The sequence below is a fragment of the Accipiter gentilis genome, chromosome 31 (genome assembly GCF_929443795.1).
Source record: "Accipiter gentilis chromosome 31, bAccGen1.1, whole genome shotgun sequence".
In the NCBI taxonomy this organism is placed as follows: Eukaryota; Metazoa; Chordata; class Aves; order Accipitriformes; family Accipitridae; genus Astur; species Astur gentilis.
In genome coordinates, this window is record NC_064910.1 from 2905955 (window position 1) to 2928680 (window position 22726).

The window sequence follows — 22726 nt, forward strand, 5'->3', positions numbered from 1 at the left end:
ACTGGGGACAAATTCTGCACTCACTTCTGTGTCATTTCATTGAGGATTCCAGATCTGTGCCCGTGCTGCTGTGGGGGCATCAGAATCTCCTTCACCGGGGTCTGCTGTTTACTTTGTGTGCTGTATGCAACTTTTAACCGAATCATAGTTTGTTGGTTTTCTTGAAAAGTAAAAATAAATAAAAAAAAAAATTAAAAAAGGAAGAGAAAAAAGGAAAATGAAAAAGAAGAAAAAGAAAAAATGAAAAGAAAAGGAAAAAGAAAAAAGGAAAGAAAAAGAAAAAAGAAAAGGGAAAGAAAAAGGGAAAGAAAAAAGAAAAAGGAAGAGGAAAAGAGAAAAGAAAAAGAAAAAGAAAAAAGAAAATAAAAAGAAGAAAAGAAAAAAGTAGAAGAAGTTGGAGAGGAGAGGAGGGGAGAGGAGAGGAGAGGAGAGGGGAAAAAAGAAAAAAAAAGGAATAAAAGGAAAAGGAAAAAAGGAAAAAGGAAGGAGGGAAAAAGGTAAAGCAGTTGTAACTATTTTCTTCCTGGACTTTTTGTGGTGCTCAGACTTGTGAAATGTACCACAGCCTGACTGCTGACCTATTACAACTGCTCGAAGACCTCAGCCAAAAATTCTGATACTGATACAGCAACATATAATCTGCTCAATCTAAAAATAAAGAATGATGCTTAGAAAACAGTGCAAGATTAATTTATTTACAAATATTTCAGCCAGTTATATTTTAAAAAAACTTTTGTTCTGAAGACTGAAGAAGAATAAAAGCATAATTCAGAAATTTTAGACACACGGATGGTTTGCTGTTCCTTGGGGGTATTTTTAGTGTTGGCTTTTCCTTTTCTGGAAGCTTCTAATGTAACAATACCTTGCACCACAGTGCTGATGCGGGGATCAGTGGTTCATTAAAAGCTAATCCGTGAGACATTAGGTTTACAAGTGTCACAGACACATTAGATTCGAGAACAAGGAGGAACACAGTGGTGAAAGGATTGTAAAATACACAGAGAATATCCCCATAAGTGGCTACTACCATTAGTTTTGCAGGAAAGCATTAGTTCTGAAAATTAATTTCATATGTGTAATTACTGGTCACGGCTGTTTTGGAAGTGGTATTATAGCAAGTTAGACTGAAATCAGTCAAAAGAGGCTTTATTTATTTTTTTCCATTTGAGATTATCTCACTGGTTTAAGCAGCACTCTTTATACTCAGAAATCCCTACATCTGTAAAAAAAACACAGACCGTGAATATCTAATCAGTCTCGAATAATTCAGCTATCTTCGCTTGCACACGATCTACATCCAGCCTTTCGGACTAACTCTCGGCTAATTCCTTCGCTATGAACGTCAGTCAGTTATCTACAGGGTTCGATATAGTCTTTATAGAAAGAGAAAATGGCAGAAACCGCTTTACTTTTCCTCCGTGGATAGTCGGTAAAGATTCTCGCCCAAGTACTCCAGCCTCTCCCGTTGTTCCAGGTCCTGGTACAATCCTTTGGGAACTTTGCTCAGGCCGTAAACCAAGCCGTAGAGGCAGCCGGCGATAGAGCCGGTAGCCGCGCTTTCTCCTGCAGGTTTAAGCACAATCGCAACGGTCTCTTAACGTCACCTCCGCAACCAAAAACCGCGCTGCGCAGAGGGGGAAATAAATATTTAAGCCGCTGACGGAGCGTGGTGGGGGCACGGTGGGTCAGTCCCGAAGGCTTGCACCACCACGTGTCCTGCCTCACCGGTGCAGGTGAGGATGATGAGGGAAGAGAGCGATGCCAAGGCAAGCGTGCGGTGATGCCTCCTGGGCTAGGAGCAGATTTGTTTTGGGGGAAATCCACTGCGACGCAACAGCTTTTGCAAGCAGCTCGCCATCGTTAGGAACAAAAAAAAAAAAAAAAAAAAAAAAGAGGGAAGACTAGTTGTGGGGGTTCCTGCTACACGGAAAAATGTCCCAGACTGGAGAAAATCCAGTCTCGGATTTACAACACACGCTTTACAACACCCAGCCGTGGTGGGTAGCAGCGATGCTCTGTGTGGTACCCGCCGGTCCATCCCCGCGAGGGGCTGGGGGCTCTCACTGCTGTGTCGGGGCGAGCGAGGGACCCACAGCCGGCGCGAGAGGACCACGTCAGGCAGGGACGGAGCGGGGAATTTGGGGCTGGGGTCCTTCCCCCCTCCCAGCTACACTGGCCCCCTCCAAAGCCCGGCAGGAGGTGGCCGTCAGCGAGAGTTCTCGCTTGCAAAGCTGTAGAAGTAGTTAACTGTGTGCCTCTAAGTGCTAGATTTTATCTGCCTGGCACTTGGCTGGGCGCTGTATTATTTTTCTCCCTTACTCAATTTCACAACATGCAGCTAAAAGGCTGTTGCTTTGCCAAAGGCGCTAGCGTTTTGGCGGAGAAGGATGCCAGCCCTTTACAAAGCCATACTGGATTGACTCCTCGCGCACCCACCTCTGGCGAAACCCTAAGACTTAAACGAAGCAACGTTTGAAAAGCACCGTAAACGGCTCGCGTGGCAGCTGCTGCCGCAAGAAAGGGGTTAAAGGGGTAAAACCGAGGGCGCAGATATCGCAGGTTGCCCAACCGACAGCCAGGAGGGAGCGGGGAGGGGGGGTGGCAGGTTTTTGGGGACCCTCACCTCCGTGGAACATGGAGCGGTTGCAGAGCTCCGTCCAGTCCCCGCCGCAGCCCAGCAAGGCGTCGTAGGCGATCATGGGGGCATCGTGGCCTCGTCTCCCCCCCCGGCCCTCGGAGCTCCACCGCCGGTACGTCTGCGGGAGGGACAGCGGCGTCAGGGTAGGGCATTGGAAATGGGGACGTGGGGTGCGCGGGTCAGCTTAGGAGATGCTCGAGGTGCAGCTCACCCCAGCTTAATGCACCCGGTTGTCGGCAGGCCAAGAAGCCGGCGTGATTTAAGCAAGGCAAGAATGCCAAAAAGTAGGTGGAGGTAGATTCCAAGTTCACAACCTAGAAATTCCTTATTATTTAAAAAATGAGGGTCGGTGAAGACTTACTTTGTCAGCCCTCTTCCTGCCTCTTGGAAATATTCTCAGCTCCCCTTGTGACACGTTTGCAAATGTTTCAGTTACCCAAGTTTTACGTGGGGAGGTGAAGAAGTTCTGATTCAGTAATTTCTTTAGGGGCCCAATTTCAGACTACGTTAATTCAAGCCCCCTCCTCTGACTTTTTCTTGCCAAGCCTTTTCTCTCCTCTTCTACAAGCCTTTGTTGAACAAAAGGGAAGACAATTTGCAAATGTAAGAAACATTTCTTCCCCAGGAGAAGAAAGAAGAAAAAAACCTCCAAACCCACAGTGAGGTTTTTCAAGGAAGATCGGATTTTCTCTAGAGGGAATACCTCCAGAACTCACTCTTTCCTGCCCCAAATCCCTAAATGAATTCAACACTCATAAATTTATAGTAAAAAAAAACCCCCTTCCTTTAAAGGAACCGGGCAGCTTTATTTCCTGAAGTTTAAGTTACATGATGGTAACTTGAATTGCTGCTGCTTGGTTGGCGATCGGCTTCTGCAACAGGTATGGAGGGTTTGCATATCTATTCAGCCATTACATACTGGCTTGTGTTTTATCTGCATATAGATTGAACAAGGCAGAATTGGACTAAAGCTTCGCTCTGCCGCTTGCTTTTTTTTTGCAATCTAGAGAGAGTATGTATGTCTTTGTGCTGTCCTCTGCCAGACGCAAACTTCCCAGCCTTGTTGCTGCAGTTCGGATGCTGGCGGAGCGGTCCTGACACGTGTAATACTACCAAAGGCAAGAGGACGAGGCGCGGAGATGCTATTCTGGGCGCGCAGGCAGGCGGCTCAAGTGTCGCTCCATTTAGCCCTTAAGATCGCCGATGCTCTGCACCCATCTGATGTCACCTCGCCTTGCTGAAACAACTTTACGTTCGGGATAGCTGCCCTCGGGACCGAGCCTTGGGACTTAACTGCACCAAGGCAGCATTTCTCGAGCTTTTCAGACGCGCCAACCTCTTTGCGCCTTCGTGCAGCCCTGCGACGTGGCACCAGCCCAGCTTCCCCAGGGCGAGGACCGGCAGCCCCGAGTGCATGGATGGAGATGTCAACGCTCGCTCCCTCCCGATGAAGGCACTGAGCTGCTGCCAAGCCCTGGAGGTAGTTCATGCATCCCCTCCTTGCTGCGGTCGGTAATTACGGCTGCCCCTGACTTGCTCACCCTCCGGGAGCTGACCCGCTGCTGGCTAGCATTCCCTTTCCATCCATTTTGTTTCCCTTTCTGGGTCCTTTCACGGTGCTGGTTTAAGCAGCTCCATCTTAAGGGGACAAGATCCTCAGAGTCTAATTGGCCTGGATGACTTTGGTTTGGTTCCCTTCTTGTTTTGTCGCGCACCGTGTCCAGCACGGGAGCGCAAGCGGAGCGAGTGATTTGTTTGCAGAAGCAAGGCTGATCCCGAGCGCGGTGCAGTTCCTGCCTGTTCACTGTGTATCTAACGTGTTCCAAACACACACCACTGAAAAATGATTTATCCTACATCAGCCCATCTTGTATTTATACATTTAAGAAGGGGTAATTTGTCTTTTATCCCCACATTTCTAGTTATCTACAAATTTAAGTTGTATATGTGCTTACACAGACTGTGCTCTTTGCTGCTTAGCATTTCGAGGTGTGATTATTTTTAGAGAGGGAAATTGCCTTTGCGACGTACTTGGAGCAACCCGAGCCACGTTTGAGGGCTTCACTTTCGCGTCTCCTGCAGCTGGTATGTGTCTGCAGAAAGGTACGTGCCTGGTCGAGCGGGACCTGTTGGCAAGAGTGGTGCCAGATATCGGTGCTTTATTAATTGCCTGTAGAAAGGCAATCAGCTATGCCTCCAGACACGAGTCAGTTTGGGGGAGTGCAAAGGAAAACACTCCTGGGAAAAAGGCAGGCAGGATGGTTACCTTCTCCTCATTCGTTCTTTCCATGGCTATAAGCACGTTCGGCTTATAAGCAAATTAAGTCTCTCAACTTCTGTCAGGCTGTGATCCCTGGCTGGTGGTGGAGTTTGAGGGTCAAGCAACATTTTCCTTTCTTGTGCATGAAAATGAATAGCTCAATAGGCCAAATTAGTTGGTCTAGGGCAATGGAGGTGAATTTTCTTTCTGCATTAGGAATTCATGCTGTTGTCTCTTGAAATGATCATGGGAAAATACTGTTGGGTTTAATCTCTCCTAAACCTCTGCTAAGACTCTGGTAGAACTGGAAGGAACAAAAAACTAGTAACAAATTCATTGCACTGAATTAAGAAAATAAAACTGGAGGAAGACCTATTCTTCATGTTTGGAGTGAGCAATTTCTTATTATCCACAGTCAATCTGTCCATTGGCACCTTTCACCGCATAGATGAGCACCTAAAAATATATAAAGTGGATTCTCAGAATAGAACGGTGCTTTAATAGTCTGGAAAAAAGGATTGATTTATGGGAAAAGGTGACAAGAACCACATACTTATTGCTTAGCTGCTAAGTGGAGAGCTCTGAGAGGTGCCAGCACGTATCAGAAAGCTGTAAACACCAGGGAAGAAGACACATCATTTCTCTTGAGTTAAGACGATGAGGCAAAGAAAAGATCATGTACACTCTGAAATAGTATCTCACGGGGTGTGGTGAAACACCATCTTTTGAGACACTTAAAACTAGCCTGGGCACAGCCTGCGTTGGCAGAGGATCGCTTCGGACGGCCGCCTCCTGTTCGAAGGACCGTGACCAAGTCCACCTCCTAGGACCCGGAGGGATTTCTGTGGGACTCGGGCCACAGCTCCATTAGGCTTTAATGAGAGCCCCTGGTGAGACATTTGCTGTTTCCACCCTCAAATAGCCACGGCTTATGTTTTGTACCTGCTCTGGGCATCAACACATCCGACCGTTAAGTTTGCCTCTCTGCACCGTTTCCTCCCATTGCAGCAACCCCAGGGCCATTGGCAACGGTTTTTTTTACGCTAACACATAGCTGAGCCAAGGATGGGAGTTGTTTCTTTCTTGAAATTTTAGAAAAAAATTAAGACTTCCCGACTACTCTGGCACAGTTGAAAAATACCGGTGTGTCTCTTTGAAAATACCTCTCTCGGTCCAGAGCCTTTCTGAACACGTTCTGAAGTTGCAGTTACCTTTTCTCTCTCCTCTGCGTCATAGTTGTCCGGAAAGACAGGTTTATTCTGATTTTCCTCATTGATTTCTCTCTCCTCCAAATAAAACTGCCACTTGGCTTCGAAGTAAAACCAGTGCTCCTGATATTCTGAATGCAAAAGAAATTAACAATGTAGTATTTTATCTTGGCAACATTTTCAGTTCTACTTTAATAAATTTTAAAGAAAATTACTGTATTGACTGACCTGAAAAACTAGGAATTTTACAGTAACGTACATTAAGTGGGCATATGTACTAAGTATGCATTTTAATATGGAGTGGGACATCTAACTGGAAATAGAAGATGTGAAAGAAGAAAATATTTTCAGAATCTTGTGCCATTTTTATGGTATATTAAAATTACGTTAAGATACATCAAGATGAGATCTTTAGAGAACTTACTGAGGAACACTCCAAGGAAAAGAGAAGAGTCAACAAAAAGCACATACACATGCACCCATCTGAGGCCTGAGTGAAACCCTGCCTGGGAAGCTGACGGGGGTAAAGAATTAGAAATCAGTGAGATGAACCAGACGGCTAAGTATGCCAAGGCAAACTAGCAATTCGGTATGGGACTATTGGTGTACAGCTTAAAACAAAATCAATCATTGCTACTTTTTCCTGCTTGGTCGCTCAGTTGTGTGCTGCAAGTGGCTGAGGAACATACACACAACCAAACCATTTCTCTGAAGGACGTAATCTGATTTTGCTTCTTCTCCTAAAACGCCATACAGGTGATCCTCTTTGGCAATTAAGGTCTTTAAAGCGGTTCAACTCCATGTAAAAAAACCCAAGCTGCCTTGTAGGACCTTGTGAACGTATTCACAAGGGTGCTGGTTCCCCAGACAGGGATGAGCCTTCAACGACGTGGCCAATTCCCACCTGGGAATGCTCGGGGGCCCTTTTCCTCAGCCCATGCCCCAGTTTTCCCTAAGGAAGCCATTCATTAGAACCCTAAAAAAAAGGGGGGAGGTGTTTAGGAAAGCAGAGCAAAAGTGGACTCACATCCATGAAGCCGAGGAGACCATCTTGAGGGACAAAAAAGTGGCACAAAGAAAATGTTGGTTGAAGGAAACTACTGACACCCACTCCAGCAGCTGGGTACAAGACTGCTTTTAGAGATGCAGGTGACCTAACATGTTTCTTTCTTTGTGGGTTTTTTTCCCTATTTCTCCCATGGCCGTAAAAAACGAATGCCTCAAAAGATGAATATTTTCTAGGTAGCGCCTCAACAAGCAAGGAAGTGTGATTATTCCAACGCACGGGCTCAGAAACAAAGGGATCGCGCAGTTGCAGGAGATCTGGGTTGCGTGGCCGACCTGTAGCACGGTCAGAAACCCCACGCCAACAGCCCTGGCGAGGGTCTGCCCCATCTCTCGAGCCCAGCCCGAGCCGACGGTCACGTTCAGGTCCATGGGACTATCTGGCACCTAATTGCCACCGATCGTCAGAGAGGGGGTGTTGAGTCGAGCCCGCTGTGACTGAACACCATGTTTGTTACCCACGGGGGAGAACACAGCTAAAAAAGAGTTTTCTAAAAGTGGAGGGCTCTGTTCGGAAGGATTTCTTTGCGGTGCATTTCACCAGCCAAGGAGCTTAACTTTAATGCAGGAGACTTTTCCCGCTACCAAAATAGGACGAAGCTCAACAATACGAGCACTAGCTGGAGATCATGCCTCAGGAGTCCAACACGCATACCTCCACGCTGAGGGGTCCTGCTGGGGTGGAGTGACAGGGACCTGCTGCAAAGCCACTCGGAGAAGAGCTCGCTCACGCTAATCCTGCACCTGCTCCTCATAGGTCTCGGCTAAAAAAAAATCCTGGTGCGCAATGAGGCGCAGACGAAAATGGGGGGTCTTTCAGAAAGGCTCCCCGGTGGTCCTTTCAGATTTTAAAGCAGCAGCTTTCCTTCCCAGGTAAATCTTCATTTCTGGGTGCTCTTGAGTAAAGATTGCCATTGAATTCAATCTTTCTCAACAGCCATCCCTTCAGATTAACAGAAAAAACCTCTTTCCTCCATGTTTTAATATAATGATACTCCTCTGTCTACGGCAGGTCTCACCGTTGCAAACGCATCGCTCCCTGGCAAGGGGGGACTAAAATACCTTTGCCCTGAAGTTCACATACATTAGTAAAGCAGCAATATCAAGTTCAGTAGTTGTGTTAAGCTCGGTTGTTTTAAAACAAGGATACAACAGGTTGTATCTTAAATACTTGTTCAGAAAAGCAACAAGTCAAATCTGAATTTGTGGTGAAAAGCTAATCCTTGGTCAGGAGGCATCTGCAGGTGAACTTTTCCTGGCAAAATGAGGAAAGTTAGTGGGTTTCATATGGAAAATATTGGACTGTGCTAACAGATGGAAGGGAGCTGAATAATTCATATCTCAGCAGTCAGTTTGCCTAATAACCTGCTAAATATCATTTCCTCCCTCCCCCCTGGCCAGCAGTCTTTGAAGACTTCCTACAAATAAAACTGTGCAGTAGGACATCATCATTGCTATTTTTCTTTGTATTTTTGCCACCAATATACCAGGCAACTAACGGACGGTAGAAGAAGGTGGCACCACCTGCGAAGAGCTTACAGCTGAGCAGAGAAAGCAGGAGGACAGCCTGGGGAGGTGGGAGAGGGGGGGAAAGCAGCAAAATGGAGAGACTGGGGAGTGACGTTTCTTCCGTGTCTTTCTAGCTGAACATGGTTTTAAGAAAATAACTCTTTTGATTCAGACACGTTACCTGCCATGTGGCGGATGGTCTTCTTGCAGTATTCTTCAGCCATCGGCACAACCTTCATCATCTCTCTTCCCCACTGCACGAGGGGTTTCCCTTGTATTGCGTATGCCACGAAAAGAGCTGTGCACAGGGACCCCAGAAAGCCTGGAATTCACAGATAACGATGATTAACAACGTGCCGTCTGTGATTGTACCATCCTTGTCATGTCCCTCGTAAAATCATTAGTGGAATGCCTCATGGCCGTCGGCTAGATTAACGAATGTACATAACCTATCTCCGTCTGTTTGCAGGGAGGCTCGTGGCATTTTGAGATTCTTGGCTAATGCGTGGTGCCCGTTTGTTTATGACTTATTTTACATAGAAGGGAGCTTCTGTTCTCAGTGGTGTAACGTGACAGAAATTGAGGTAGGGGTCAAAAATAAACATAATCCACTAATGTGATACTGAAAAATCTTCTAATTGAAGTCACATGAAATAATTGACTTGTGCGAAGTGATTCAATTACAAGCTATATCACCTTGCTTACAGAGTCATCCAGCCCAAGGGCTGTGGTTGTTAGTTCTATCACTATTTCTGGCTCATTTTACTCTAAGGGGACAAGCCCTTGTCCCCTAACAGGAAAGAAGCAAATGTCCAAGTAAGACATGCTGTCTGCCGGCCCAGCTAGGTCTTCTACTTTGCATACGAATATACTTAAGATGAACTTTCTGTTAACAGGCACCCGACGCTTCCATGATGTCGGAAACAGAGGGGCTCGTTCCTCATATTTGCTTGTGCTCTTGGCATTCAGTCAAAGGCAACAAAACCAACCCAGTGCAACATGCAAAAGAAGGGTGGGAAAACAACTCAGTCATTTAAATAAGCCCCAGGTGAGCGAAGTATTGATGCGTGTGCTTCTCTCGGTGCATGGGCCCAAAAGTGTTCACCCATGCATAGAGGCAAGCATGAACTTAATGTGTTTTGCTGAAGGTAAAAACTAAATTATTTTAGGAGGTTACAAGTCCAGATGAGACAATTACTCATTCTCGCTGCTGTGACACCTGCAACACTGCGTCAGGCCAAAGGCACGTCTAACCCAGGATCCAATAGATGCTTTCAGAAAGAATAAAAAACCAGGTAGAGCCGGCTCAAAGGGTCTTACTCGGGTAGTCAGCATCTAACCCAACCGCCACAAAGATGCTTTAGCGTCACATTCAGCGTGAGGGTGGCAACAGAGGGTTTAGAGGGTGAAGCAAAGGGCTAGCAGTGGGCAGCGGGGGGTGAAGAGGGTGGTGGAGGTTGCGACGTGCCCAGAAGGTTTTAGGGGGGCTGGCAGTCTTTCCCTGTCTGCTCTCCAGGTAGATCCCCCCCTTCCTGCTGCTATTGCCCTGCTGCCCACGCTCCTGGCAGCCCTCGCCGGGGAAGAAAGCGAGCCCCAGCTGAGATTTCTGGCTCTGCAAATAATGCCAGTACAAAGTGAGCCTAATTGGTTTGGTTTCTCCGCTCCCCAGAGCTGCTGGACTAGCTTAGGGGCAATTTTAATTACTCGGCTTGATTGCTTTTAACAGCGACAGCCCTTCTCGTCCACTCGCCTGATCCCTTTTGAACCCCGGCGTATCTGTGGGCTTTGCAGCTGCCGGCAGCAGCAAGGTCTGCGGCTGAACTACGCACGGCGCGGGGAAATATTTCCTTTGTCTGTTTGTTTCAGTCCTGACTGACACCTCAATCGGGTTTTTCCCGTCTTTGAGTTACGAGAATCACGACTGACATTTCCCTGGCACCTTTCGGGATGGCGGTGAGGTCCCTGGTGGCCCTTCCACCCCTCTCCTCCCCGCCGAGCCACTTGTCTCTTTTCCCAGCTGAAAACTCCTTCTGGGTGTAATTTCTCCTTGTATGGAAGGCAATTGGTGACTTGAACGCTCCTTGCTGCCATTTTTCTGGCTCTAGTAAGTACCTTCTGAGGGGGGAGACCAAGAACTGCAAGCAGTCTTATTGCTGCTAATGCTCCAGGGACTTTATATATTGGCTTAATGTTATTTTCTGCTTTGCTCTGAAATATTTTCCTCTAATATTATGCCATCCTGATGGCTTTTCTGACTGCTTCAGAGCACTGAGCATGTTGAACATGTCACCGTTCATTATGGATTTATTTTTTGCTGTTTAGAGCTGACAGAATGTATACACACTTATGTAGCATAAAATGATCAGACTGACAGACCTGAATATTCAAAACAGCATTAAATCTACTTACTTATGTTTTGCTTAGAGAATGTTTCAGATTGTGTCCTAAAATATGTGAAGGTAGGTTTTTTTGGCTTTCTACCTTTACCTACAGTGATTCAAAATGACAAAACCTGTCAAGAGAAAAATGTTTTTTATCCTCTGAACCATAAACTAGCATGATAACGGTGAGTCATCTGGGTGTACGTGAATCTGAAAATTTGATCAGGGCAAGTGACATGAATGTGCTTTGGACAAGACAGGTTGTGTTTAGTTATTGGGGTTTTAGGAGGGAAAACTCCCAGCCTGAGGTTGCTGTCTGCATAATATACAAGAAAAATATATGAGCCTATATAAGTAATATATGCATGTATATACTATATATACTTGTATATACTACCCAAGCAAAATTCGAACCAAGGCCTTGGAGTCTGCAAAGCAGAAGCAGTTTAACCAGGTGAGTTCAGAGGAGCTGCGTTAGTCCCCGCAGAAGTGAAAAGCAGCCTTGGGGCCCTCAGCACGTATATACGTATACGTCAGGGACATTACCTGTAGGGTGGTTGTGAGTCATTCTCCCGCATTCAATGCTCACTTCGATAAGGGACTCCAGCCTTTCCGGCTTCCAGTACCGCATCCCCAAACACATGGCTTTTGTGGATGCTCCAAATCCAGAACCTACAGTAAGAAGATAATGCCGGGCAGTTAAAAGGAGACTAACGATACACAAATATGTTGATACAGTGTGAAACAAGCGCATTTTATTAATTCATCTCATGTGTGGGAACTCCTCAGGGAATGGGAAATTAGTATGCGAAGCGAGTTACAAGTTTTGAAAGTTTCTTGTGAGGAATTTTGCTTCTACATAGTCATTCTGGTTTTACAGGTATATTCCAATATTCTCAAGTGCAAGAAAGAGCATAGCGAGTTCAGAAAGCAGTGTGCTCTCTTGTTCACAGCACTTCTTTGATTCAAACTCTCATACCATCTTTACTTGTTTTTGGCTGACACCGCTGTTTTGCTTACTCCAGATGCCAGCTCTAGAAACAGAAATTTGAGAAACAGATACACTTTTACTATGCCCTTATTTTGGTAGTCTTCATGCTGAAAGCACAGAACTAAAACACTTTATATGAGTATCATAGTGGATCTTAAAATTTTAATGCACACTTCATCCCAGAGAGCCCTACAGGTAGTTCACAAAATAGTTTCTGCTACATACAAAAATAACGTGTCCAAAAGGAAACTAAAGGCTGCCGAGCCAAATCCTCCAAAGTTAGGCAATGTCAGAACTGAGGTTTCTCTGTGTGACCTGAAATTAGTGCTCGTGTGCACACTGATTATGGTACAGCCTGCACTTACTGAGCCTGGTCTTGGGAATTTCTGCCTCGTGCAGAATGGCGTTTATTTATTGAATAGCTAATTCAGAAGTTCTTTAATCCTCAGCATTGAGTGCACGATCGCAGGTGTTCAACTTTTAAACACTTCATTGAATGGAGTGTTAAATTTACTAATGAGTTTCTCTGCAGTACTTATCACAGTAATATCAGGATCCCACAGAAGTTTTAACGAGCTTATCTTCAACAGGCACCAGTGAGGTGATTATCTCCTCTTTCCAGCTGGTGAGCCAATGCCCAAAAAAGCATTAACTCATTGCAGGCACCCACCCTGAGGTGGATAGGGTTCGATTTTTCAAAGTACTTGGCATTTTTCAGCTGTCTTTGCTCAATCACACTTCCCAGTGACCTTGGGTAGAGCTGAGAGCAATCAGCGTTTCTCTACTTGGTCCCTGGAAGATAAGGGGCATATTTCTGCCACCTAATTTTAGCCTCTGTGGAACCTGCATTAGGAGCACAGTCTCTCTTCTTTCCCAGATACGCAGCGTGGAGAAAGGCTATGTCTCCATCAGCCGCTACGATGGCGTAGTAGGAGCGACTAATGGGCCGGAGTGAATTGAAGCAGCAGATGCCATGCCAAGGAAGGGGGATGAGGGATTGCAGTCACCCATCCCGAGAAAAGCCCCCCCTGCTCCCCTGGGCTGTGCCCGCTGCGGGTGCGGAGCACCGGGGCTCTCTCGGAGCACCGTTTGCTGTTCCGTGCCATCCCAAGTGTCATCCCCACCTCAAGTATCCTAAATGTCATGAGCGTGATCAAAGTGGGGTGGCGGGAAGATTTGCTTCAAGACAAACCGAAGCCTGAGCCAAACTAACGTAAGCCACCCGTCGGCATCTCCAGGTGCGACACAGACCGACTGGGAGCTGGATTTCTCTCTCTTCTCCCTGGAGAGCAGCGATCCTGAGCAAGCACCCTGGTTAGGTGATCTAATCGAGTTAGCTGAAGACATTCCTTCCCTTCCTCCTCAGAGTCTAATGTGCAAATTCTGTGCGCCATAACTCTTCCAAAAAAGGCCAAACGCCCGATAAATGTGACAAGAAAGGCTTTGCAAGACCCCATTTTATTCCCTGCAAGCTCAGAGCTTGCTTCCTCACCCCTCGCTCGCCTTCGTGATAACAGTGAGAGGGCCCCTCTCCAGAAAAACCTCTGGCCGCTGCTGCTGGTGAAAAGGCTGGATGCTCGTCCTGCAAATGGCGGGTTTGCTCCTGCACCTCACATACGCTGCAGCTGTAGTGCCTGGTTATTAAGGAGCCAGGAGCCAAAACCACCGTCTGCCTATCCCACAAATCACATAGAAACCACAATGAAGAATCAGGAAAGAAATCCAGTCTTCCAGAGCACCAGTCAACCTAACTGGGAGAACATATCTTCTGCTCGCAAGACTTCATTAAACCATCTGCTGCTCTGTGGCAGCAGATGAGAGTCTTCTTCACTATGTGATCCTGGGTCCTCCAAAGGACACAATCCGTGCTGGTTATCCAAGAGGGAAGGGTGTTGTGCTACACAGAGCTGCTAATTAAATAACATCTCTAAGTATATCCGAAGCGGAGGAGGCACTACAGTAATCTGACTGCTGGTCTGAAGGAGCTTGTCTTTGCAGCTTCATCGCGTTCCTCCAGCCTAGGAAGTTATATGAAAACCTTCTGCAGAATTAGATGGGCGAACTCGGTGACAAAAAATTGCATCACACGGACTAACATCAAGCCTAGACAGGGCTTCAGGTGATGAGCAGCTGTTAGCTCCCATGTCTCGGTATCTGCCATTTGAATCAGTGAAGTGAGGGACACGGTGACTAGTCCAAGCAACAGGTGAGACACGTGTAAGAACATAAGGACAGTCCGCCACCATCAGACCAAAGGTCGACCTAAATTATCATGTCTGACGGTGGCCAATGGAGAGGATACTTAAGAAAGAGTAAAAGAAAAGTATGATGCTGCTACCCCTTTGGACTAACTAAACTGCTGACAATTTTTCTCCCCCATGCAGGAGGCAGCTGGCTATTCATCTTTCTGCTTAATAACCCTTGAAGGATTTCCCTTGGGTGAATTTGCCCAGCTCTTTTTTGAACTCACATGAACTGCAGCATCTGCAAATTGGCATTGGAAAATAGTTGTGCAGCTTAATTAGGTGTTGTGTGAAGAAGTCCTTCCTTTTCCTTGCTTTGAACTCACGGCCTGCTAGTTTCATCTGAAGTCCCTGGTTCCTGTGCTGGAGGAGACAGTGAGTTTTCTCTGTCCCTATTCATGTTCTCCGAGTTATCTATGACTTTACAGCTCTCTGTCGTAAAGTCTCAGACATCACAGCCTATGGAAGCAGGTTTTTACTAATCTAACCATCCTTCCTCATATCCTTTCTAGTTCTCTTACATCCTTTTGGGGGGAGGGAGGGACCAGATTATATACAGTAATGAAGAAACAGCAGCTATGGATTTATGCAGTGGTGCAAATATGTTTTGTTGTCTGTTCCTGTCCCAGCCATTTCTAATAGTCTATTTGCTTTCTGGCTCTTCCTGCGCACTGAAGCAATGTTCTTGTAGAAATACTGTAGCTCCACGATCCCTTCCCTGAATGGTAGCTGTATCAGCAACCACAACAACGTATATAAAATTAGGATTTCTGGCCCCACCCCTGAATGGTAGCTGTATCAGCAACCACAACAACGTATATAAAATTAGGATTTCTGCCCCCACCCCACGTATGACTTTTCACTTATCGGCGTTGCATTTGGTTCTGCTATTCTGCTGCACAGTTATTCATCGTTGTGAGCACATTCCACAACTCTGCATCACGTTATCTTTGATTTTGCTGACCCACTAGGCGCTTGCGTTTCCAGATAGTTTGTGGGCACGTTGAATAACAGAGGTCCAACACAGGTACCTCCTTCTGCATGGAAAAGACAGACTGCAATCTCCGGCTCTTCATTTACTGTCTTATAACCAGTTGTCTGTCCTCAGGAGAACCTTTCTGCCATCCTGTAGCAACTTAGTGCCTCATCATTTAGTGCCTTTGGTGAGGGATGTTGTCGAGAGTCTTTTGGAAATCCTAACAGACCACCTTCACAATATCTCCTTTTTCCTCCTGTTTCTTGGCTACTTCATGAACTAATAGAATTCTGAGCTGTGACTTCTTGGCACAAAAGCTGTGTTGACACTTTGTTATTGCATCATTTCCATTTGTGCACTACATTTATTCTCTTTTAGTATGTAATACCTCAGCGTAATTTTCTTCACCCTACATCTGTAGAATAATTAATAAAGATCAGCTTAATGGCTGCTAAGCCCTGATGAGAATGTGTCTTTTGTGACTACAGACCGTTCCCCGTGAGAACTTAGAGCCTGGCACCTTTATCTCCCATCTGTCTGCGTCTCATCCTTCTCTTCATTTTTGCTCCCCAACTTTCCGCATTTAACTCACGCTTTTTCCTCACGCTCCTCTACCAATGCCACCAGGAAAAAGGCGCTGTGTGCTGCTCGGAAGGCGAGCAGCTGCTCCGGGAGCTGCAAATAAAGACCTGCTTGGATGCTGCAGCCTCAGCCTGAAACACATACGATACAGGTAGAGCCAAGCTGCCATTTGACCGCTCTTTCCGAAAGCACATCTTTGGCTCAATCTTACTCAGATTTTGGTTCCAGCTCTCAAACATCAGGGATTCTCTTCTGAACAACGTGAGGTTTTGGCAATGGAACAAAACATTTTTAGCACGTCTCAGAAACAGCAGACTCACCTGCATCAAAACTTTAAACAAATGCTGACAGACAGAGGCAAACACTCAACGGTGAAAATTTTAGCCTCGAGCTTATCAACATCATCATAAATTGGAAACAAGCTCTTAAAATGGAAGGGGTTAGACAGCTTTGGGCAGCTCTTCTGGTGGTCACAGGAATTTCACCAGCCGTTAACATAATCTGGGTACCTCTGCAACGAGCGTGGCAAGGAGCACGACATGAGTTGGCAAAGAGCCACACGGGGCAGTTTGACTTAAGAACTCGGTGTGCTGACTACACCCACAAGAGTTTGAGCAAAGGAGCATCACGTAAGCAATACAAAATTACCTAAGCTAAGATTTCGCTGGTCCGTGAAGGCCGGCACATGAATTCTTGCTAGAAGTGAGATAAGATAGAATGCCCACAGGAAAACAGCATTTTGGTTCCAGCCCACCCAAGGTATCATCTGACTGCTAGGCATTCCATGCCCATGGAATATTTTTGCCTCGAGAAGAAATTTGTGAAAATACAATTAAAAAGTTAATTACGTCCATAACAGTGTCAGGTCCCATGGTAGGCTGAACATCTCCACCTCAGGTCACTGGTTCTTTTGCCCTTAGGGTGAAAAAAAGGCTTCTTGAGATGTTCAGGATGATATTTGTCAGACCAGATGAAGAAGGTGGGCTTTAGCTGCCAGGTCTCAAGGCAGGAACTAATTTTAGATACTTCTAGCTCAGAATATCCCAAAAGCAAATAGTTTGTCATGGAAAGCTGGGCAGGAGGAAGGCTAAAAGAAGAGACATAGCTCCAACCCAGCAACGGGCCAGGGAACAGCCGTGCTCCACTGCGGGAGGTGTTGAGAGCTGCTCCGGGCTCGCAGCAGCTCCCACAATCATTTTGACCAAATTTTAGTCACTGTCAATCAGAAAACATACGACAACTGCCAAAGGGGCACTTTCTCAGATCTGCCTGGCAGAATACGCGGGGAGGGGATCCTTTTCCCTCCCAGCAGCTGCTGGTGAGGAGCAGGGGCCGAGCGAGGGATGCTTTCTGTGTCAGAGAAAACTGACTGCAGAGACCCAGAAATAGCCATGGCGTTGTGCCGCCGGGTCTTTGCCTTGATGTTGCATCAATAGGCAATGCCGCTGAGCGGTGCCGGTACGTGCTACGGTGGCAGAACATCACACCGACACGGGGCAACGCCTGTGTGAGCTGCCATCGTCTTGTGGCTGTCTCCGCCTACCTCCTCTGATGATGCGATGTCTCTCTACAGGCTTTTAAGATTAATCGCGCTGTGGGGGTATATGCGTACGTCTGTGGACGTAGCTGCGTGCGTGTTATTTAGCTTGAAGCAGAAATTCAATTCGTCGTAAAATTAAATGGTCATAAAGAGAAAGAAAGAGAGGGTCGTGGGTAGGGATATTTAGGGATTGTCAGCAAAACAGTCATAGCTGTTAGCAGGGCATCCACCTGGAGAAAAGTCTCTGCTTTCCCTCCTATGAACATGTTGGTGCTTAGAGCAATTTACAGCCTCAGCTTTTTTGTTTCAGATCTGCCATCGCTGAAAAGATTCAAGACTACAAATGTTTAAATGAAAAATGGTAGAAAATATTTCTTAAAATAGCCATTAAACTCAAGGACAAAGATCTGGACCCTGAGGCACAGAGCCAAGAACAAAGTCTCTTTAAATAGACGTTAAAGAGGGAAGGGTTCATTTACGAGAGGACATAGTGCCCTGCAGAAGGAATTCCTGGCAGATCTCTTGCCATCCTCAGGCAAACATGGAAAAGTTTTGGGGTAGTAGCCTTTGATGTCAGGGGGAAAAAGGAAACAATTTCCATACAGCCACAAACGCTGAAAGCATGCATTATTCAAGCCAGGATCTATAAACGGAAAGCGGTACCGTACCCTTTTCATTGAACGGTGTGTGCCAAGCGAGAAGGTAGTTGTCTGGTTTTAATTCCCTGCAGCCTTCGATGGTAGCAGGGTCTGGCCGCCTCCCCGGGAGCTTGTCGATAGCATCCACGTAGCGCTTTACCAGCTCCCGGTACAGGTCTTCCAAACACCAGTAATCTGCTCGGAGGAGGGAAGAAAAGGTCGCTGTGTGAAGGCAGAAGAGCAACAGAGCACTGAAAAAAATCCAAGCAAGCTCACTACGCGTTTAAGAAATGTTCCTATTTCCACTTCCAATATACTGAGTTGTGTTTCTGGTGCCACTGTCAACACATTTTTACACACCGTGAGAGTGGGCTGGAGGGAGAAAACTCGCATCTCTCTGTTCTCATCTTTTCCCGCGTTCCTTTCCGCCTGTAATCGGAAAGATGAAGGCATTCTGTTTGTCGACGGTAGCTGCTCAGGGGTGTTATTTAGGCTCCATGGTGTGAAGTATTTGCAGAGGTGTCTAACTGTAAGGTGAGTGCGTGGCCGACGCGGGACTGGGTGTGCACCTGAAGCCAGCCTGTCTCAGATTTGCCGTTATTTGCAGATGTGAAGCCAATTTAAAAACGAAAGCCTATTTTTTTTTCAGTTACCACTGAGTTATTTTAAAGAGGTATGTATGATTCAACACAAAAGCACATCAGTGGCCTTATTTTTCAATCTCTATTTTATATTTATCTTGTCTAAAATGTGTAGGTCTTTCGTGCAGGGATCCCAATCTCTTCTGTCAGTACAGTAAGCAGAACAGCGAGCTTTTATAAAAATTATTATAAAGATCAGTAAGAGTAGTAAATCCCAACAGTATATTGATTATTTTTACCAAGGCCTACAGTCTTGCCTAAGGAGGAACCTTCCCCCTCTTAAACGCCCGCTGTTTCTTCGGTATCGCTGCTTCTCTTGGCTGCTGTTGCGTGTTGTTGGGCTTGAAGAGCCCTGCCCTTGGCTCTTGCCAAGGAAAAGCTTCCACTGGCATCTCTTACAGTTGTGGAAGCAGCGGGAACTGAGGAGGCTGTCGGCATTTGTCCATTTATATCTTTTCCATGTACTTAGAGAAACCCCGTTTAATACTTGGTTTGACTCACAGATCGAATGACACAGCAGGGGAAGTTCTTCTAAAAATATCTGCATTTTGTCAAAGATCGGTGATTTCTTGAAATCCACAAAAGAGGTTCAATTAAAGAGACAATTTGGAGGCCCATAAGCCAGAGCCCCTCAAAAGTGCCATTTATGGAGACAGGTGAATAAAGGTGCAGGGTAAAAGCAAGATTCCCCTCCTTTCACATAAAATACTCCCTATCTGTTATGCTGGCCATCCCACATACAATCCTAAAGGAACATGATACTTTCAAGCTGCCGACTCTTTCCAGATTTAGGCATCAGGTGTCAGTTTATCCGGATCGCAGCCAGGAGCAGGATTTACTGCCCGGCAGCTTCTGCAGAAGCTTTGTCCCCAGAGCCAGAGCCCCTGTGGTCCAGCACCTCCGGGCTGCCCGAGCCCACCACGGTTCCCGCACCCGGAGCCAGGCTGCTGTCTCAGCCATCAAGTCAATAGGAGAGGCTCTTTCTTTAGAAACGAACCCTTATTTTTTTTAAACCTGTGTTTAAGTCGGAGAGGAAAACGCTTTCCTCGTTGCGGGTATAGTTCCCTTCTTTTTGATGATGCCGTTCTTGTTCCGCCCTTACGGGACAGATTCCTGCTGGAAGCAGACATTTCATTTATCCTTCGGTGTCGGGTTGACCTTTCAGTCTGTGCACGTGGTGGATTTGGGGAGCACGAGCTCGGTCTGCAGCAGCCCCCGCTGCTTCTGGCCACGGCCCTCCTGGGACGTCCTCCACGCCACCGGCAAAGCGCTGGCCGAAATCGCCTCCGCGGGTGAGAACTGCCTTCGTCCTCGGCACGAACCCCCACCTCTCACAGCCTCAGGCCGGGAGCTGACCCGAGGGCAGTGCCGTGGCCACGGGACTTGACGGCGAGCCTAAGCCCGGGGCACGTCGTTCCCAGCCGGCGAGCATCCCGCATCCCACGTGTACCTGCAGGGATGCACCCAGGGATGCTGCGGCCGGTGGGCAGCCAGCCAGGTGAAGGGGATGTGTGGGGTAGCGAGGGACACGAATATTTTTATTGCTTATTCCCCCCTCTTTTTTTCTTTTTTTTTTTGTTTTTTTTTTTTTTTTTTGTTGGCTGGTAATGTTCCAGGCACCCAATATATTCATTAAAATCTCAGTCGACGCAGCAGCGAGGCAGGTCCCCCTGGCCGGTGGCAGCTGCCTTCAGCCTCACGGACTCCGTTCACCCTCAGCTTCACTCCGTTGACCTGGGTGATTTTGGACATGGGCTGGGCCATGACGGAGCCCAGTGGCATTTTTTGCATTCCCCTTGCCAGGAGGAGATGCTGCTGTGGGCAGAGAGAAGGTCTCACTTTCCCCCATTCACCAACGTTACTATGAAATGAGGATTTCTTACTAAAATTCCCCACAGCAGCTTGTTGCTTTCTCGCCAGCCCATAAAAGCACTTTTTTAAAAAGCATGTCTGATCAGGCCAAAGAAATGAGAGTGTAGGATAAACACAGCTGATGGGATTTATAGCTGACTTTTTTTCTTTAGAGCCACAGTGCTCCTGCTATATTTAAGAAATAAGATTTATTATTTTACTGTTAGTCTAACTGGCTTGATTATCCAGAAGTTGTGGCTTTAGAGGGTTCAATAAGAAAGAAACATATGATATGTATTTAATCATAGCCTATATTCAGAAATATGTTAGTCATCTTTTTTCTTGATAGGCTGACATCTTGCCCTTATCTTTAGTGTATTAGCTACCCCTAAAACCATTGGTTAGCTAATAGCCAAGTATGAAGTGTCCAACACACTCTTCAACTGATCTCTACGTCCTAAATTTAGAACAGACTGGAAGCAGGCAGATAAAGCAGTGAAACAGAAGAGCAAGGGAAATTTCATTGACGTGATGGATACTTAGCTACATTGTGAGCTTCTGCTACTGTTAGTTATCCAGCATTAGGCGTTTTAAGAAAAATCAGGAATGTTTTTACAGAGATTAAAAAAAATGGATTCATTCTGAAGAGGCAAAATATTGCTGAATGGTCACTGTTGTCCGGTGTACTTTTGATGATGATGAGCTTGACAGTCCTCAGAGAGCTCTAGTTGGACGGGTAAGGTGTCGATACAAATATCGTCGTACCTTACAAAAGACTGTTCCTTCCTTAGGAAAAACCAAATGTTCTCTTTCAAACTATTGTGATTTTAGAAGATATATATTAATAACTTCCACTATTCTGATAGACTGTTATAAACATAGTATGTTAGAATATTTTTTGGACTGAAGACACAGAGCTCTCCTTATAAAGCAAATTTTTCCTTTTCTGGCCTTGCAGGTGCAACCCTTTGCCCAAGGGGTAGCAAAGAGGAGACAGCACAAGTGATTTTAGCCTGCAAGAGGTATTAAGGTGACTCTACTCCAGCCCGCAGTTCTGGACACAAACATGTTAAAAAAGCACTTGGAAGAGCTCTTATCTTTTACAGAAGAATCCCTAGTGGCTACATGATTCCCTGACGTATTTTAGCACACAGATAATCTACTTTTGTTACGCTGGACATGCGGTATTTTAGTCTTTAAGCTTTAACCAACTGTATAAACCTAGGGGAAATACAGGGAGAGCCCCTCCGCGCTCAAGAAATCAAAACTCCCCGGTCTGTGTGACGGTCGCAGGATGAGACAAGCAAATGAACATTATCACTCACAAGCAGCAGCCTTTCTGACACGCTTTCTCATGACTTCCCCAGCACTCAGGCTCATTCTAAGAAACGCAGCAGCTCGACAGTTTTGCTCCTTTGCAGACTGCGTCCGCTAGTCCCCTCGTACCTACCTGTGATGACAGCCTCTGCTGTAGCCATGTGCATGAGCGTGTTGTCACTTACTGGCCACTTGTCGGGAGAGAGCACCAGGTTCTCAAGCCCTCCAATTTCCTTCAGCTCCTGCTGGATTTTGGCACCTAAGGCATTGTTTTCTCGGGAGAAATTGCGATAACCGAGGGCATCCCCTACCCCAGCCAGCACAAGGGCAGCCTTAAATTTATCCATCCCTGAGACGCTGCCCGCTTTCCTTTTGTCCGAGCCAGCCACCGAATCTTGATCTTCCTTTGTTCCTTTGCCTTCGGCTCAGCTCCCCCGACACTTTATATCAGCCATTGTGTCACACCGAGAGCACTCTCTATAAGGCAAGGACCTCCTTTTCTGGCTCTGCAGATGCCATCTCTTGTCTGGGACCCGGCGGAGAGGAAATATTTCATAACCCAGGGATTTCGCCGGGGCTTTGTTCAATGAAACCGCAAGAGCGGACCCGCAAAGCGAAGTGCAAAAGCCTCGTTTCTGCAACCCAGCGTAAAGCAAGCCAGGAAATCCTTAGCCCTACCCAGCGTAAGTAACTCTACACCCAGAAAAACAGATGTCTCCACAGGGGTGTTTATTTATTTAATAACTTGTAAATTAATATATTTTCCTGCCCTTTTCTGATATGCTGGAGTCAGCCTCCCGTTCAGGGACCAGTCAGAAGGAAAGCCTGTGATAAAAGGAGTTTCCAAACTCTGTAACCGCTAGCATGAGGGGTCAGGCAGTAAGAA

The 22726-nt window shown here is 46.4% G+C and overlaps 1 protein-coding gene across 1 annotated transcript; it reads right to left on the bottom strand.

Annotated features, from left to right (window-relative positions):
* Positions 1-932: 932 nt before the first annotated feature.
* Positions 933-22440, bottom strand: ADPRHL1 (ADP-ribosylhydrolase like 1). The gene is made up of 7 exons (XM_049834575.1): positions 21974-22440; positions 18062-18226; positions 11608-11733; positions 8862-9002; positions 6110-6237; positions 2624-2756; positions 933-1563 (listed from the first exon to the last, which is right to left on the bottom strand). The coding sequence occupies exons 1-7, from the start codon at positions 22185-22187 to the stop codon at positions 1406-1408; spliced, it is 1065 nt and encodes a 354-aa protein (XP_049690532.1). The 5' UTR covers positions 22188-22440; the 3' UTR covers positions 933-1405.
* Between the last annotated feature and the right edge of the window lie 286 nt (positions 22441-22726).